This window comes from Macaca thibetana, chromosome 7, assembly GCF_024542745.1.
Source record: "Macaca thibetana thibetana isolate TM-01 chromosome 7, ASM2454274v1, whole genome shotgun sequence".
NCBI classification, from domain to species: Eukaryota; Metazoa; Chordata; class Mammalia; order Primates; family Cercopithecidae; genus Macaca; species Macaca thibetana.
Genome location: NC_065584.1, coordinates 114,279,180 through 114,295,838, shown reverse-complemented (window position 1 = coordinate 114,295,838; position 16,659 = coordinate 114,279,180). Strand labels below are relative to the sequence as shown.

At 41.7% G+C, this 16,659-nt stretch overlaps 2 protein-coding genes across 2 annotated transcripts in view; both read left to right on the top strand.

Moving 5' to 3' along the window:
* Nucleotides 1-16,659, top strand: part of CHRNA7 (cholinergic receptor nicotinic alpha 7 subunit) — an 880,272-nt gene that overhangs the window by 836,964 nt on the left and 26,649 nt on the right. The gene's annotated exons all lie outside the window — the stretch shown is intronic.
* Nucleotides 4,989-6,304, top strand: LOC126957902 (60S ribosomal protein L3-like). The gene has a single exon (XM_050795839.1). The coding sequence runs from the start codon at nt 5,038-5,040 to the stop codon at nt 6,247-6,249; it is 1,212 nt and encodes a 403-aa protein (XP_050651796.1). The 5' UTR covers nt 4,989-5,037; the 3' UTR covers nt 6,250-6,304.

Below are 16,659 nucleotides of genomic sequence, written 5' to 3'. Positions count from 1 at the left end.
TTCTCTAAGATCTTTATGCGATAGTAACATAGTTACTCTTGTGTTTTTTGAGTAATGTTTGCAGGGTGTGTGTGTCTGTGTGATTGATATATATAGACATATTCTTCGTTTTTTCTTTTTCCTGCCTTTCTATGGTGTACTTAACATTTTTTGAGAATTTCTTTTTTAGAATTTCTTTTTTATTCATAGTGTTTTTGAGTATGTCTCTTTGTACACCTATTTCATGGTTTCATGGTTGCTCTAGATATTACATTTTATGTATGTAACATTACATTACTGACTACTGGTATAAACAATTTTTTTTCTTTTCTTTTTTTTTTTTTTTTTTTTTGAGATCGAGTCTTGCTGTGTTGCCCAGGCTGGAGTGCAGTGGCACAATGTCGGCTCACTGCAAGCTCCGCCTCCCGGGGTTCATGCCATTCTCCTGCCTCAGCCTCCCCAGTAGCTGGGACTACAGGCGCCCGCCACCACGCCCAGCTAATGTTTTATATTTTTAGTAGAGACGGGATTTCACCATGTTAGCCAGGATGTTCTCGATCTCCTGACCCTGTGATCCACCCGCCTCCGCTTCCCAAAGTGCTGGGATGATAGCCATGAGCCACCGCACCCGGCCTGGTATAAACATCTTACTGGTTCAAGTAAAGTAGATGAATTTTCTCTTCCTTCTTTGTTTGTTTTTATCTCTCTTTCAAGAACTTCCTTTAGCCATACTTCTTGGGTAATTCTGCTGCTCACTAGTTCTCTTAGTTTTTTCTTCACCTGAAAAATGTCTTGACATTTCTTTATTATTCCCGAAAGATATTTTAACTGGATTTAGAATTTTGAGTTTACAGATAATTTATTTCAGCATTTGAAAACGTCATGCCGCCTCCTGCTGGTCTCTGTTGAAAATTCTGCTGTCATTTAAATTGGTGGTGGTTGTTTAGTTTTGTTTTTCCCCCTTATGGATCATTTTTCTCTGACTGCTTTCAAGATTTTCTCTTTATGTTTAATTTTCAGATGTTTGATTATGATGATTCTTGGCGTTAATTTTTTTGGATTTAACTGGTTTGGGTTTTACTCAGCTTCTTGAATCTGTAGATGTGTATCTTTTGCTAAATTTGGAAAATTTTTAATAATTTCTTTGAATATTTTTCACTCTCATTTTCTTTCTCTTCTTTTTGTGAGACTCTCATGACAGAAATATCAGATTTTGTTACGGCTTCACACCCCTGGAGGCTCTGTTGATTTTTTTTTTTTTTTTTTTTTTGTTGGTCTATTTTACCTTTGTTGCTCAGATTGAATAATTTCTATTCTGTCTTCCAGTTGGATCCTTTCCTTTGCTATCTCCACTCTACTACTGAGCCCAGCCCACGTTTGTAATCCAAGTTATTGTATTTTTCAGTTCTAAGTTTTCATTTAGTTTTTCTTTACATCTTCTATTTGTTTTTTGAAACTTTCTGCTTTTTCACTGGTTTCAAACATGTTCCTAATTGCCTACCAATGCATTATTATGATTGAGGTTTTAAAATCCAGAAAATTCCAACTTTCTGAATTATCTGTTTTGGCATCTGCTAATTTTCTCTTCTCATTAAAGTTGAGGTTTTTTCTTGATTTTGGTATTATGGGTGATGTTTAAAATTATATCCTGGACATTTTGGGTATTATTGTTTGAGACTCCCAAGTCTTACTTCAGTCTTCCTTTTCACTAGGCCTCCTCTGACACTGTGCCAGCAGAGGAGGGAGAACACCACCCCTGCTGTCAGGTGATCCAGGCTCCCCACTCAGCCTCTGTTGACACCTGGGAGGGATGGGGACCTTGGTACTGCTAGGCGGGAGTGGAAGTCCAGGCTCCTCAAATGTTCTCCACTGAAACAGCAGGTGGCGGCTGGGTCAAGATGAAGTCACTGCTTGGCCTTCTCTAACATCACCTCATGCAAGTATGGGGAGGAGCATCTCCCTTTTGCCTGGGGATGTTTGAATCTAGAATGCTCACTGGGTCTTTGCTGATGAGGCTGCTGGTGGAATCCGGCTTTTTCCTTTGGTGTTTCCCTGGGGCAGGGCTCTTGGCTAGCATGGTCCAGCTGTCAGGCTGCTTCTCTCCTGACCGTTCGGGCAAGCTTTTCTCAGGACTTCTTTGGTCTGCACCTGTTGGATTTGTTTTGTTTTGTTTTGTTTTGTTTTGTTTTGTGCATTCTTCTCCAGAACCCAGTTTGAAATACATAACATAAATAGTAAACCTAGGGATCTCAGCACCATGCCATTCTGCCTGTCACAAAGGTGTGATCCCTTTTGCCTTCTTCTCTGAACTGCTCACAGCCTTCTTATGTTTATTCATGGATTATGTTCAGACTTCTTAGTCATATTTAGCAAGAATAATAATCATGGCCGGGCGCGGTGGCTCAAGCCTGTAATCCCAGCACTTTGGGAGGCCGAGACGGGCGGATCACGAGGTCAGGAGTTCAAGACCATCCGGGCTAACACGGTGAAACCCCGTCTCTACTAAAAATACAAAAAATTAGCCGGGCGTGGTGGCGGGCGCCTGTAGTCCCAGCTACTCAAGAGGCCGAGGCGGGAGAATGGCGTGAACCCGGGAGGCGGAGCTTGCAGTGAGCTGAGATCCGGCCACTGTACTCCAGCCTGGGTGACAGAGCGAGACTCCGTCTCAAAAAAAAAAAAAAAAAAAAAAAAAAAAAAAAAAAAAAAAAAAGAATAATAATCATTACTCAGCTCAGGCTGCCATAACAAAATACCATAGAATGGGAGGCTTTAAATAACAGAAATTTATTTTCACACAGTTCTGGGAGCTGAGAAGTTCAAGATCAAGGTTCTGGATTTGGTTCCCCCATGAGAACTCTCTCTGGTTTATGGCTTCCTTCTCCTTGTGTCCTCACATGTGTCTCTCTTTCTAGAGAGAGGGAGTGGGAGAGGGAGAAAGAGGGGCACGTGCTGGCTTCCCTATTCCTATAAGGCCACCAGTTCCATCAGAATAGGGCCCTACCCCTGTGACCTGATTTAACCCTGGTCGGCTCCTGCTTATTCTTTTTAGCCATATTACCTCCTCCTCATTTTTCTTGTATTTATGCTGTCATAGCAAGTGGTATTTTTCTGAAAGCATATGCTTAGTTTATTTAGACTTTATATTTATTCAGATTAAGGGTGGTCAATTTCTTCACTCAATCTAAAGGAAAAGCTCTTTAAAAAATCAGCCTGGTCATTTTTCAACGAACCTCAGGTGTGGACTTTGGCCGTCCGATTGTGTAGGAGGCTCTCAAGGCTGGCTGTCTGCCTGGTCAGCATTGTCACTGGGGGACAAGCTGGCAGGGCACCATGTTGTTCCCTTCACCTTCGTGTCTCCAAGTGATCCATTTCCATAGAGATGGATTTCCACCCATGGTGAATAGTCCTTGCGTGCATAGTAACCCCAGTGTCAGAACATCTTCTCCTTCCACTGCTGGGGATAATTAGCTTCCTTTTTTCTTTTGTTTCATACATCTGGAGCCAGAAAAGGCATAACAGGTCATGTAGTTTAGAAATGGACAAATTTTTTTTTAATTTCATGAGCTCCTTCATGTCCATTTATCTAGGCTACGTAAAACTGTTAGAAGGAATGCCCAGGCTACAGGCTACAAGCAGGCAGGAGGGTGGGGCCCGTGGAGCCCAGCTCTCTCCCACACGAGGCCCTGGGGAGTTCAGTCAGCCATCCTAGGTCGCAAAAGTCATTACCCAAGAAGGCGGGAGTAAAACTCGTGCTTCTGCCCTCTTGCCCTGTACAAGGTGGGTTGGCACTGAGAAGGCCAGGACCTTCAAAATGCTGCACTCTCCCTGAGAAGTTGGAATTGAAACAAATAAAATCTGCCATCCAGCACAAGAAGATGAAAAAGAAGCGTGACTGTTTTAGGCTGTGCTCGGTCAGGGCCCAAAGTCTTCCGTGGGAATTCACAACAGATGAGGGAAGGGGTGCCTTCTGGTGCATCTGAGGTGGTGGTTGATATGTCCAGCAGAACCCAGGAAATTCCAGCACCACTTGTAGTGGCATGAAAAGTGGTCTGATCTGTGAGGCTCTGGGTACCTGGTAGAATGGAGTGCAGGGCACCTGGAGAGAAGTCCTCTTCTGACCAGGTCCACAGGATCCCCATAGACACGCTAGCAACACAGGTTGGGAGTTGGGAATTCATTCCAGTCTGTCCTGTCAGCAAGCTTCATGTGCCATGAACATGCTCTGCGGATGGTGATTGCGGTTTGAGACATGGGTTTTCTGCAGCCTAACAAATATTCCGTGCTCTGGTAAGTGTCTAGGTGTGAGGCCAGGTGTGCAGGCAATGCTGGGAGAGGGCAGCCAAGGGCTCTGCCCCTTTCTCTCCTGCATCCTCCTCCCTCATCCATCCTGTCCCACCCCTGTGACTACGTATTTTTTTCCCCCCCCCGAGACTGAGTCTGGCTCTGTCTCCCAGGCTGGAGTGCAGGTGGCGTGATCTTAGCTCACTGCAACCCTCACTTCCCAAGTTCAAACAATTCTCATGCCTTAGCCTCCTGAATAGCTGAGATTACAGGTACCCACCACCATTCCTGGCTAATTTTTGTATTTTCAGAAGAGATGGAGTTTCACCATGTTGGCCAGGCTGGTCTTGAACTCCTGACTTCAGGTGATCCACCCACCTCGGCCTCCTAAACTCCTGGGATTCAGGCATGAGCCACCATACCTGGCCTGCATCTGTGTTTTTAAGCTCTTGTGCCATTTAGCCTTCATTAAATTTTTTAAGAAAACGTTACAGATGAAAACTCTATGAGGAATGAAACACTATAAGAAATAATATGAAAACTCAATTTTTAAAAATCAGCTAAAAGTGAAGTTCAAATTGAAACACATACAGAAACAGCTCACTTTGAGCAAGCATTCACAAACAGCAAAAGGCAGGTTTGGACTCTTAAACACTTAAGACAATAGAAACTAACATGATTTGAAAATAATTAAATGCAAGTAAGAATTAAAAACACAAACAAGAGAAACCCTTTAAAAAGCAGCTTTGAGCTCTACTGGCGGGATTTGATGGCGTGATGTCTCACAGAAAGTTCTCGGCTCCCAGACATGGGTCGCTCGGCTTCCTGCCTCGGAAGCGCAGCAGCAGGCATCGCGGGAAGGTTAAGAGCTTCCCTAAAGATGATCCGTCTAAGCCGGTCCACCTCACAGCCTTCCTGGGATACAAGGCTGGCATGACCCACATCGTGCAGGAAGTCGACAGGCCAGGATCTAAGGTGAACAAGAAGGAGGTGGTGGAGGCTGTAACCATTGTGGAGACGCCACCCATGGTGGTTGTGGGCATTGTGGGCTACGTGGAAACCCCTCGAGGCCTCCGGACCTTCAAGACTGTCTTCGCTGAGCACATCAGTGATGAATGCAAGAGGCGTTTCTGTAAGAACTGGCATAAATCTAAGAAGAAGGCCTTTACCAAGTACTGCAAGAAATGGCAGGATGAGGATGGCAAGAAGCAGCTGGAGAAGGACTTCAGCAGCATGAAGAAGTACTGCCAAGTCATCCGTGTCATTGCCCACACCCAGATGCGCCTGCTTCCTCTGCGCCAGAAGAAGGCCCACCTGATGGAGATCCAGGTGAACGGAGGCACCGTGGCCGAGAAGCTGGACTGGGCCCGCGAGAGGCTCGAGCAGCAGGTACCTGTGAACCAAGTGTTTGGGCAGGATGAGATGATCGACGTCATCGGGGTCACCAAGGGCAAAGGCTACAAAGGGGTCACCAGTCGTTGGCACACCAAGAAGCTGCCCCGCAAGACCCACCGAGGCCTGCGCAAGGTGGCCTGTATTGGGGCATGGCATCCTGCTCGTGTGGCCTTCTCTGTGGCACGTGCTGGGCAGAAAGGCTACCATCACCGCACTGAGATCAATAAGAAGATCTATAAGATTGGCCAGGGCTACCTTATCAAGGATGGCAAGCTGATCAAGAACAATGCCTCCACTGACTATGACCTGTCTGACAAGAGCATCAACCCTCTGGGTGGCTTTGTCCACTATGGTGAAGTGACCAATGACTTTGTCATGCTGAAAGGCTGTGTGGTGGGAACCAAGAAGCGGGTGCTCACCCTCCGCAAGTCCTTGCTGGTGCAGACGAAGCGGCGGGCTCTGGAGAAGATTGACCTTAAGTTCATTGACACCACCTCCAAGTTTGGCCATGGCCGCTTCCAGACCATGGAAGAGAAGAAAGCATTCATGGGACCACTCAAGAAAGACCGAATTGCAAAGGAAGAAGGAGCTTAATGCGAGGAGCAGATTTTGCAGCTGGTGGGGTCTCAATAAAAGTTATTTTCCACTGGAAAAAAAAAAAAAAGCTTTGAAAAGAGTCAAGTAAAATTAAGAGAGATGAGAAATAATATAACCATCAGAATTAAAGACAGTGGAGGCACAGAATGTCAGATGAGACACAGTCGAAGGAGCAGAGGCAATTTCCTGCATGAATCATAGAAAGCTAAATAGATGGAAAATAGGAAAGAATGATTTACAGTCGTTGCAATAATATCTAACACTTCTGTAGTGCTTCTGTGTGCCAGGCCCTATTTCAAGTGCTTTACATAGATTAACAACCTTCTGAGGAAAGCGCTGTGATTATTTTCAGATATGGCAGCCGGAGCACAGTGTGGCCAAGGTCACGCAGAAAGCAGGTCTGGAAGCCTGCAGCCACCAGGAGAGGCTGTGCCTGACAAGGAGGGCCATTTCCTCCCATGCGGGGGATAGGTGCTCCCACACACACTCGCTGGAATAGTAGAAGGCAATAATAAATAGCATGTGGGAGAAATGTTAAGAGATTATTTTCAGAAAACAGGTAAAGTTATGACTCACATACAGATATAAAAATGAACACATGCTAAAGAATCTATTTTACTCATATTGCATGAGGAAACCAAGCAGATGTTCTCCTCAGTTCAATGGGAAAGTCAAACTAGTACAAAATTATACAGAATAAAGGAATTTCAAGATGAATTCTAAATGGACACAAAACTTGTTTATCTAAAGGGGCAGGAAGTCAAGGCACTACCAATTAAATCACTACTGGGCGACTAAGAACTTCCGCATCTGTCAGCTGCCTGCAGTCCACGCGCAGTGGCAAAACAGCTCAGACAGTGAACAGGGCGAGACTTGCTAAGTGAGATCTATGTGCTGTAGGGGACACATCGTTTTCCATTGAAATACAATGATTTTTTTCAACAGAAGCCATGTCCCAAAAGAACAGCTGAGAATGTAATAATATTGATGAAAAACATACATCCTCAGATTCAGGAGTTACAAGTCTGAGGAAAGATACGTGATAGGAAATGAGCCCAAGACATATTGTGCAAGAAAAGCTGCAGGAATGTCCAAAGCCAAAAAAAGATCCTAGAAGCGATGAGAGAAAAAAGATAGCTTGCTAACAAAGAGATGGCAATTAGACTGACTGCAGACCTTGTAAAGGCAACAATAGAAGCCAGAAAAATAAACGAAAATAATGTCTTTTAAGTATGAAAGGAAATAATTGTCAACTTAGAGTTTTATCCTAAGCTAAACCATTCTTTACCTGGGGGGCAAAATCAAGACATTCTCGGGAAAAGAGATACTAAAGGAGTTTACCATGCAGGGGCTGTGCTACTATTTTAAAAAACTACCAGAAGACCCTTAGGAACTAGCCATGAGAAGCAGTGAGTGAAGCAGTTGGCAAAGATTCAGGTACATGTAAACAGATTTGGTTATATAAAATAATAATGATGAATTTGAGAGTATTAAAAACAAAGTGGGGCAGGGCGCAGGGGCTCATGCCTGTAATCCCAGCACTTTGGGAGGCCAAGGCAAGCAGATCACCTGAGGTCAGGAGTTCGAGACCAGCCTGGCAAACATGATGAAACCCCATCTCTACTAAAAATACAAAGATTAGCCAGGCGTGGTGGCAGGTGCCTGTAATCCCAGCTACTTAGGAAGTGAGGCAGGAGGATCGCTTGAACCCAGGAGGCAGAGGTTGCAGTGAGCCTAGATAGCACCACTGCACTCCAACCTGGGCAGCAGAGCAAGTCTCCATCTCAAAAATAATATAATAATAGTAATAATAATAGAATTAAAATATTGGAAAATGTAGCATGAAACAGTAACTTGGACAGTGCTTGGAAGTAAAACCCTCAGGTGAACTTATATTACTCTGGAAGACCATGAAGACGCCAGCTTGAAGTAAAATATACAAGGTTAAAATGAGAGAATAACCACCAGACCAGACACATTAAGAATACTATATTTAACTTCCAAACAAGTAGGGGTCGAATGGGGAAGGGATGAAGAAAATGGGAGAAACCTAAATGCAATCCAAGGAGAAGGAAGTCAAAAGCATAATATTAGATGGTGGAAATGAAAACAAACATTACAATAGACAAGATAAAAGTAAATGGAGTAGCCATTTGGTTAAAACACAGATCTCCCCAATACATCTCTTCGCATTTAAATTGAACGATAGACTATTTAGATGAAACTAAACCATATGTATGTAAGGAATGAAAACAAGGAAAAAGAAAAACAGGAACAAAAATAAAATGTGAGTGGCTATGTTTACAACACAACCGCACACACAAACACAGTAAGAAAAACAAGTATAATTGAGGCTAAATAAGGTCAGGTGATAATGATTTTTAAAACTAAAGATGTCTAACAAATCTTACATGTATACATCTAATAAAATTGCTTTGAAGAAAAGTTGGTAGAATTTTAAGTTTACTGGATGAGTCCACAATTACAGTAGAAGATTTTAACGTACCTCTTTTAGTAATTGATAGTGTAAGAAGGGAAAAAAATGTAAGTATGTAGGTGTTTTGAACAACATAGTTAACAAGCCTTATCCAATATTTAGATATAGATACAGATATAGAAAAAAATGCATCCTTATTCCATGGGAAAATAAATATATGGAAAACTAGATATCCACATATGAATTAAAACCTTTAGCATGTGTTGTGTGAGTTTGCGTGTGTGTGTGTGCACATGCACTCACACATGTATAGGAATGTAGGCAGACATACATAGCCGTTAAGTGCTTATGTTAGAAAAGATACTTGTCTAAGTATCTTTACCATATGATCCAACAATTGTCCTCCTCGGTATTTACCCAAAGGAGCTGAAAACCTGTGTTCACACAGAAACCTACACACATATGTTGATAGCAGCATAGACCTCTTTTTTAGGAAACCCTAAAGGCTTTTAATACCCTTTTTGGGAAAATGTGTGAGTTAATTACCAAACTCAAGAAGTTATAAAACATAACATTAAATCCAATGAAAAAAAGGAATAAAGATAAACTTAAAAATGTATTAAATAAGAAAACTAAAGTAGAGATCAGCAAAGGACAAATTGGTTTTAAAAAAGAGCTAATAAAATCAACATACCTCAGGAAATAATTACCAAGAAAACAAAGAAGGCACAAAGAGAAATTTGCTGGATATAAAAGGAGTTTTTAACTACAGAAAAGGACTTAAAAATAGAATATTATGACACAACTTTATGCCAAAAATTTGGAAACTTAGATTTAATATTTTCTAGAAAATAGACCAAAAATGGAATAGACTAGCAAAAAATAGACTTTATTTTTAAACCAATTTGAGGTTCATACATAACTGTGTGGAATGTACAGTTCCCATGTCCCCTCCCCACCCCCACCCAAGCACAGCCTCCCCAGTCATCCACAGCCAGGGCCATACAATTGTAATAGATGAACTGATGTTACCACCCAGAGTCCATAGTTTATATCAGGGTTCTCTCTTGGTGTTGTATGGGTTTGAACAAATGTATAATGACCTGTATCTACCATTATAATATCAGTCAGAATAGTTTCACTCTCCTAAAAATCCTCAATGCTCCACCTATTCATCCCTCCCTCTCTCTGCAATCCATGGCAGCCACTGACCTGTTGTTTGGTTTGGTTTGGTTTGGTTTGGTTTGAGACGGTGTATCGCTGTGTCGCCCAGGCTGGAGTGCAGTGTTGCGATCTGCGCTTACTGCGCCCTCCGCCTCCCAGGTTCAAGCAATTCTCCCACCTCAGCCTCCTAAGTATCTGGGATTACAGGTGTGCGCCACCACGCCCAGCTAATTTTTGTATTTTTAGTAGAGACAGGGTTTCGTCATGTTGGCCAGGCTGGTCTGGAACTCCTGACCTCAGGTGAGCCACCTGCCTCGGCCTCCCAAAGTGCTGGGATTACCGGCATGAGCCTCTGTGCCAGGCCTGATCTGTTTTGCTGTCTCCATTGCTTTACTTTTCCTAGAATATAATATAATTGGAATCTTACAGTCTGTAGCCTTTTCAGATTGACTTATTTCATTTGGTAATATGCATTGAAGGTTCCTCCATATTTTTTCATGGCTTGATAGCCCATTTCTTTTTAGCACTGAGTAATAATCCATTGGATACAGCACAGTTAGTTTATCCATTTCACCTACTGAAGGTTGCTTCCAAGTCTTAGCAATTATGAATAAAGCTGCTATCAACATATGTGTGTAGGTTTCTGTGTGAACACAGGTTTTCTGCTCCTTCGGGTAAACACCAGGGAAGGCAGTTGTTGGATCACATGAAAAGAGTATGCTTCGTTTTGTAGGAAACTGCCAAACTGTCTTCCAAAGTGACTGTACCATTTTTCATGCCCACCAGCAATGTGTGAGAGTTCCTGTTGTTCTGCATCCTTGCCAGTATTTGGTGGTGTTAGTGTTCTGGATTTTGGTCATTCTAATAGATGTGTAGTGGTATCTCAGTTTTTTTTTTAATTCGTATTTCACTGATGATGATGTGGAACATATTTCCATGTGCTTATTTGCCATCTGTATATTGTCTTTGCTCAGGTGTCTGTTAAGGTCTTTGGCCCTTTTTTTTTTTGAAATGGAGTCTCTCTGTGTCGCCCAGGCTGGAGTGCAATGGCACGATCACAGCTCACTGCAACCTTAGCCTCCCGTGTTCAAGCGATTCTCCTGCCTTACCCTCCCTAGTAGCTGGATTTACAGGCATGCGCTCCCAAGCCTGGCTAATTTTTTTTTTTTTTTTTGTATTTTTGGTAGAGATGGGGTTTCACATGTTCGTCAGGCTGGTCTCGAACTCCTGACCTCATGATCCACCCACCTCGGCCTCCCAAAGTGCTGGAATTAACAGGCGTGAGCCACCACACCTGACTTTGGCCCATTTTTTAATTGGATTGTTTGTTTTTTTATTGCTGAGTTTTTAGAGTTCTTTGTATATTTTGGATTACAGTTCATTATTAGATGTGTCTTTTGCAAATATTTTCTCCCAATCTGTAGCTCATCTTTTCATTCTTTTGATCAACATGTTTTTAAAAAGAAATTCAAAAAGGTAGGTTTACAGGCAAGTTCCACCCAGCATAAAATATCATCATGAGCATAAATATATGTCTTTTTTTATTATTATCCTTTAAGTTCTAGGGTACGTGTGCACAACGTGCAGGTTTGTTACATAGGTATACATGTGCCATGTTGGCTTGCTGCACCCATTAACTTGTCATTTACATTAGGTATTTCTCCTAATGCTATCCTGCCCCGAGCCCCCCACCCCCCGACAGGCCCCGGTGTGTGATGTTCCCTGCTCTGTGTCCATGTGTTCTCATTGTTCATTTTCCACCTATGAATGAGAACGTGTGGTGTTTGGTTTTCTGTCCTTGCGATAGTTTGCTGAGAATGATGGTTTCCAGCTGCATCCATATCTTTACAAAGGACATGAACTCATCCTTTTTTATGGCTGCAGAGTATTCCATGGTGTATATGCGCTACATTTTCTTAATCCAGTCTGTCATTGATGGACATTTGGGTTGGTCCCAAGTCTTTGCTATTGTGAATAGTGCCGCAATAAATATATGTGTGCATGTGTCTTTATAGCAGCATGATTTATAATCCTTTGGGTATATACCCAGTGATAGGATTGCTGGGTCAAATGGTATTTCTAGTTCTAGATCCTTGGAAAATCACCATACTATCTTCCACAGTGGTTGAACTAGTTTACAGTCCCACCAACAGTGTAAAAGTGTTCCTATTTCTCCACATCCTCTCCAGCATCTGTTGTTTCCTGACTTTTTAATGGTTGCCATTCTAACTGGTGTGAGAGAGATGGTATCTCATTGTGGTTTGGATTTGCATTTCTCTGATGGCCAGTGATGATGAGCATTTTTTCATGTGTCCGTTGGCTGCATAAATGTCTTCTTTTGAGAAGTGTCTCTTCATATCCTTTGCCCACTTTTTGATGTGGTTTTTTTTTTTCTTGTAAATTTGTTTAAGTTCTTTGTAGATTCTGGATATTGGCCCTTTGTCAGATGAGTAGACTGTAAAAATTTTCTCCCATTCTATAGGTTGCCTGTTCACTCTGATGATAGTTTCTTTTGCTGTGCAGAAGCTTTTTAGTTTAATTAAATCCCATTTGTCAATTTTGGCTTTTTTTGCCATTGCTTTTGGTGTTTTAGTCATGAAGTCTTTGCCCATGTCTATGTCCTGAACAGTATTGCCTAGGTTTTCTTCTAGAGTTTTTATGTCTTAAGTTTAAGTCTTTAATCCATCTTGAGTTGATTTTTATATAAGGTGTAAGGAAGGTAACCAGTTTCAGCTTTCTACATATGGCTAGCCAGTTTTCCCAGCACCATTTATTAAATAGGAAATCCTTTCCCATTTCTTGTTTTTGTCCGGTTTGTCAGAGATCAGATGGTTGTACATGGCTGGTGTTATTTCTGAGGCCTCTGTTCTCTTCCATGGGTCTACATATCTGTTGTGGAACCAGTACCATGCTGTTTTGGTTACTGTAGCCTTGTAATGTAGTTTGAAGTCAGGTAGTGTGATGCCTCCAGCTTTGTTCTTTTTGCTTAGGATTGTCTTGGCTATGCGGGCTCTTTTTTGTTTCCATATGAGGTTTAAAGTAGTTTTTTCCAGTTCTGTGAAGAAAGTCATTGGTAACTTGATGGGGATGGCACTGAATCTATAAATTACCTTGAGCAGTATGGCCATTTTCACAATACTGATTCTTCCTATCCATGAGCATGGAATGTTCTTCCATTTGTTTGTGTCCTCTTTTATTTCATTGAGCACTGGTTTGTAGTTCTCCTTGAAGAGGTCCTTCACATCCCTTGTAAGTTGGATTCCTAGGTATTTTATTATCTTTGTAGCAATTGTGAATGGGAGTTCACTCATGATTTGGCTCTCTGTTGTCTGTTATTGGTGTATAGGAATGCTTGTGACTTTTGCACATTGATTTTGTATCCTGAGACTTTGCTGAAGTTGCTTATCAGCTGAAGGAGATTTTGGGCTGAGACGATGGGGTTTTCTAAATATACAATTGTGTCATCTCCTAACAGAGACAATTTGACTTCCTCTTTTCCTATTTGAATACCCTTTGTTTCTTTCTCTTGCCTGATTGCCCTGGCCAGAACTTCCAACACTGTGTTGAATAGGAGTGGTGAGAGAGGGCATCCCTGTCTTGTGCCAGTTTTCAAAGGACATGATTCCAGTTTTTGCCCATTCAGTGTGATATTGGCTTTGGGTTTGTCATAAATAGCTCTTATTATTTTGTGATACGTTCCATCAATACCTAGTTTATTGAGAGGTTTTAGCATGAAGGGCTGTTGAATTTTGTCGAAGGCCTTTTCTGCATCTGTTGAGATAATCATGTGGTTTTTGTCGTTGGTTCTGTTTATGTGACGGATTACATTTATTGATTTGCGTATGTTGAACCAGCCTTGCATCCCAGAGATGAAGCCCACTTGATTGTGGTGGATAAGCTTTTTGATGTGCTGCTGGATTCGGTTTGCCAGTATTTTATTGAGGATTTCCACATCGATGTTCATCAGGGATATTGGTCTAAAATTCTTTTTTTTTGTTGTGTCTCTGCCAGGCTTTGGTATCAGGATGATGTTGGCCTCATAAAATGAGTTAGAGAGGATTTCCTCTTTTTCTGTTGATTGGAATATTTTCAGAAAGAATGGTACCAGCTCCTCTTTGTACCTCTGGCAGAATTCGGCTGTGAAAAAGTCTGGTCCTGGACTTTTTTGGGTTGGTAGGCTATTAATTATTGCCTCAATTTCAGAACCTGTTGTTAGTCTATTCAGAGATTTAACTTCTTCCTGGTTGAGTCTTGGAAGGATGTATGAGTCCAGGAATTTATTCATTTCTTCTAGATTTTCTAGTTTATTTGCATAGAGGTGTTTATAGTATTCTCTGACAGTATTTTGTATTTCTGTGGGATCAGTGTTGATATCCCCTTTATCATTTTTTATTGCATCTATTTGATTCTTCTCTCTTCTCTTCTTTATTAGTCTTGCTAGCGGTCTATCAATTTTGTTGATCTTTTCAAAAAAATCAGCTCATGGATTCATTGATTTTTTGGAGGGTTTTTTATGTCTCTATCTCCTTCAGTTCTGCTCTGATATTAGTTATTTCTTGCCTTCAGCTAGCTTTTGAATTTGTTTGCTTTTGATTCTCTAGTTCTTTTAATTGTGAGGTTAAGGTGTCAATTTTAGATCTTTCTTGCTTTCTCTTGTGGGCATTTAGTGCTACAAATTTCCCTCTACACACTGCTTTAAATGTGTCCCAGAGATTCTGGTATGTTGTGACTTTGTTCTCATTGGTGTCAAAGAACATCTTTATTTCTGCCTTCATTTCGTTATTTACCCAGTACTCATTCAGGAGCCCATTGTTCAGTTGCCATGCAGTTGTGCAGTTTTGAGTGAGTTTCTTTTTTTTAGACGGAGTCTCGCTCCATCACCCAGGCTGGAGTGCAGTAGTGTGATCTCGGCTCACTGCAAGCTCTGCCTCCTGGATTCATGTCATTCTCCTGCCTCAGCCTCGGGAGTAGCTGGGACTACAGGCGCCCACCACCACGCCCGGCTAATTTTTTGTATTTTTAGTAGAGATGGGGTTTCACCGTGTTAGACAGGCTGGTTTCAATCTCCTGACCTTGTGATCAGCCCGCCTCGGCCTCCCAAAGTGCTGGGATTACAGGCTTGAGCCACCGCGCCCAGCCTTGAGTGAGTTTCTTAATCCCGAGTTCTAATTTGATTGCACTGTGGTCTAACAGACAGTTTGTTATGATTTCTGTTCTTTTACATTTGCTGAGGAGTGTTTTACTTCCAATTATCTGGTCAGTTTTAGAATAAGTGCAATGTGGTGCTGAGAAGAATGTATATTCTGTTGATTTGGGGTGGAGAGTTTTGTAGATGCCTATTAGGTTCACTTGGTGCAGAGCTGAGTTCAAATCCTGTGTATTCTTGTTAACCTTATGTCTCGTTGATCTAATATTGACAGTGGGGTGTTAAAGTCTCCCATTACTATTGTGTGGGAGTCTAAGTCTCTTTGTAGGTCTCTAAGGACTTGCTTTATGAATCTGGGTGCTCCTGTATTGGGTGCATATATATATTTAGAATAGTTAGTTCTTGTTGAATTGATCCATTTACCATTATATAATGGCCTTCTTTGTCTCTTTTGATATTTGTTGGTTTAAAGTCTGTTTTATCAGAGACTAGGATTACAACCCCTGCTTTTTCTTGCTTTCCATTTGCTTGGTAGATCTTCCTCCGTCCGTTTATTTTGAGCCTATGTGTGTGTCTGCATGTGAGAGAGGTCTCCTGAATATAGCACACTGATGGGTCTTGACTCTTTATCCAATATTCCAGTCTGTGTCTTTTAATTGGAGGGAGCATTTAGCCCATTTGCGTTTAAGGTTAATATTGTTATGTGTGAATTTGATCCTGTCATTATGATGTTAGCTGGTTATTTTGCCTGTTAATTGATGCAGTTTCTTCATAGCATCAATGGTCTTTACCATTTGGCATGGTTTTGCAGTGGTTAGTACCAGTTGTTCCTTTCCATGTTTAGTGCTTCCTTCAGGAGCTCTTGTAAGGCAGGCCTGGTGGTGACACAATCTCTCAGCATTTGCTTGTCTATAAAGGATTTTATTTCTCCTTCACTTATAAAGCTTAGTTTGGCTAGATATGAAATTCTGGGTTGAAAATTCTTTAAGAATGTTGAATATTGGCCCCCACTTTCTTCTGGCTTGTAGGGTTTCTGTCAAGAGATCTGATGGGCTTACCTTTGTGGGTAACCTGACTTTTCTCTCTGGCTGCCATTATCATTTTTTCCCTTTATTTCAACCTTGGTGAATCTGACAATTATGTGTCTTGGGGTTGCTCTTCTCGAGGAGTATCCTTATGGTGTTCTCTGTATTTCCTGAATTTGAATGTTGACCTGCCTTGCTAGATTGGGGAAGTTCTCCTGGGTAATATCCTGAAGGGTGTTTTCCAACTTGGTTCCATTCTCACTATCACTTTCAAGTACACCAATCAAACATAGATTTGGCCTTTTCACATAGTCCCGTGTTTCTTGGAGGCTTTGTTCGTTTCATTTTACTATTTTTTCTCTCATCTTGCCTTCTCACTTTATTTCATTAATTTGATCTTCAAACACTGATATCCTTTCTTCCACTTGATTGAATCGGCTATTGAAGCTTGTGCATGTGTCATGAAGTTCTCATGCTGTAGTTTTCAGCTCCATCAGGTCATTTCAGGTCTTCTCTACACTGTTTATTCTGGTTTAGCCATTCATCTAACCTTTTTTCAAGGTGTTTAGCTTCCTTGTGATGGGTTCAAACATACTCCTTTAGCTCAGAGAAGTTTGTTATTATTGACCTTCTGA

Excerpts from the sequence above, each read along its gene's own strand:
- LOC126957902 (XM_050795839.1), top strand. The coding sequence starts at position 5,038 with ATGTCTCACAGAAAGTTCTCGGCTCCCAGACATGGGTCGCTCGGCTTC.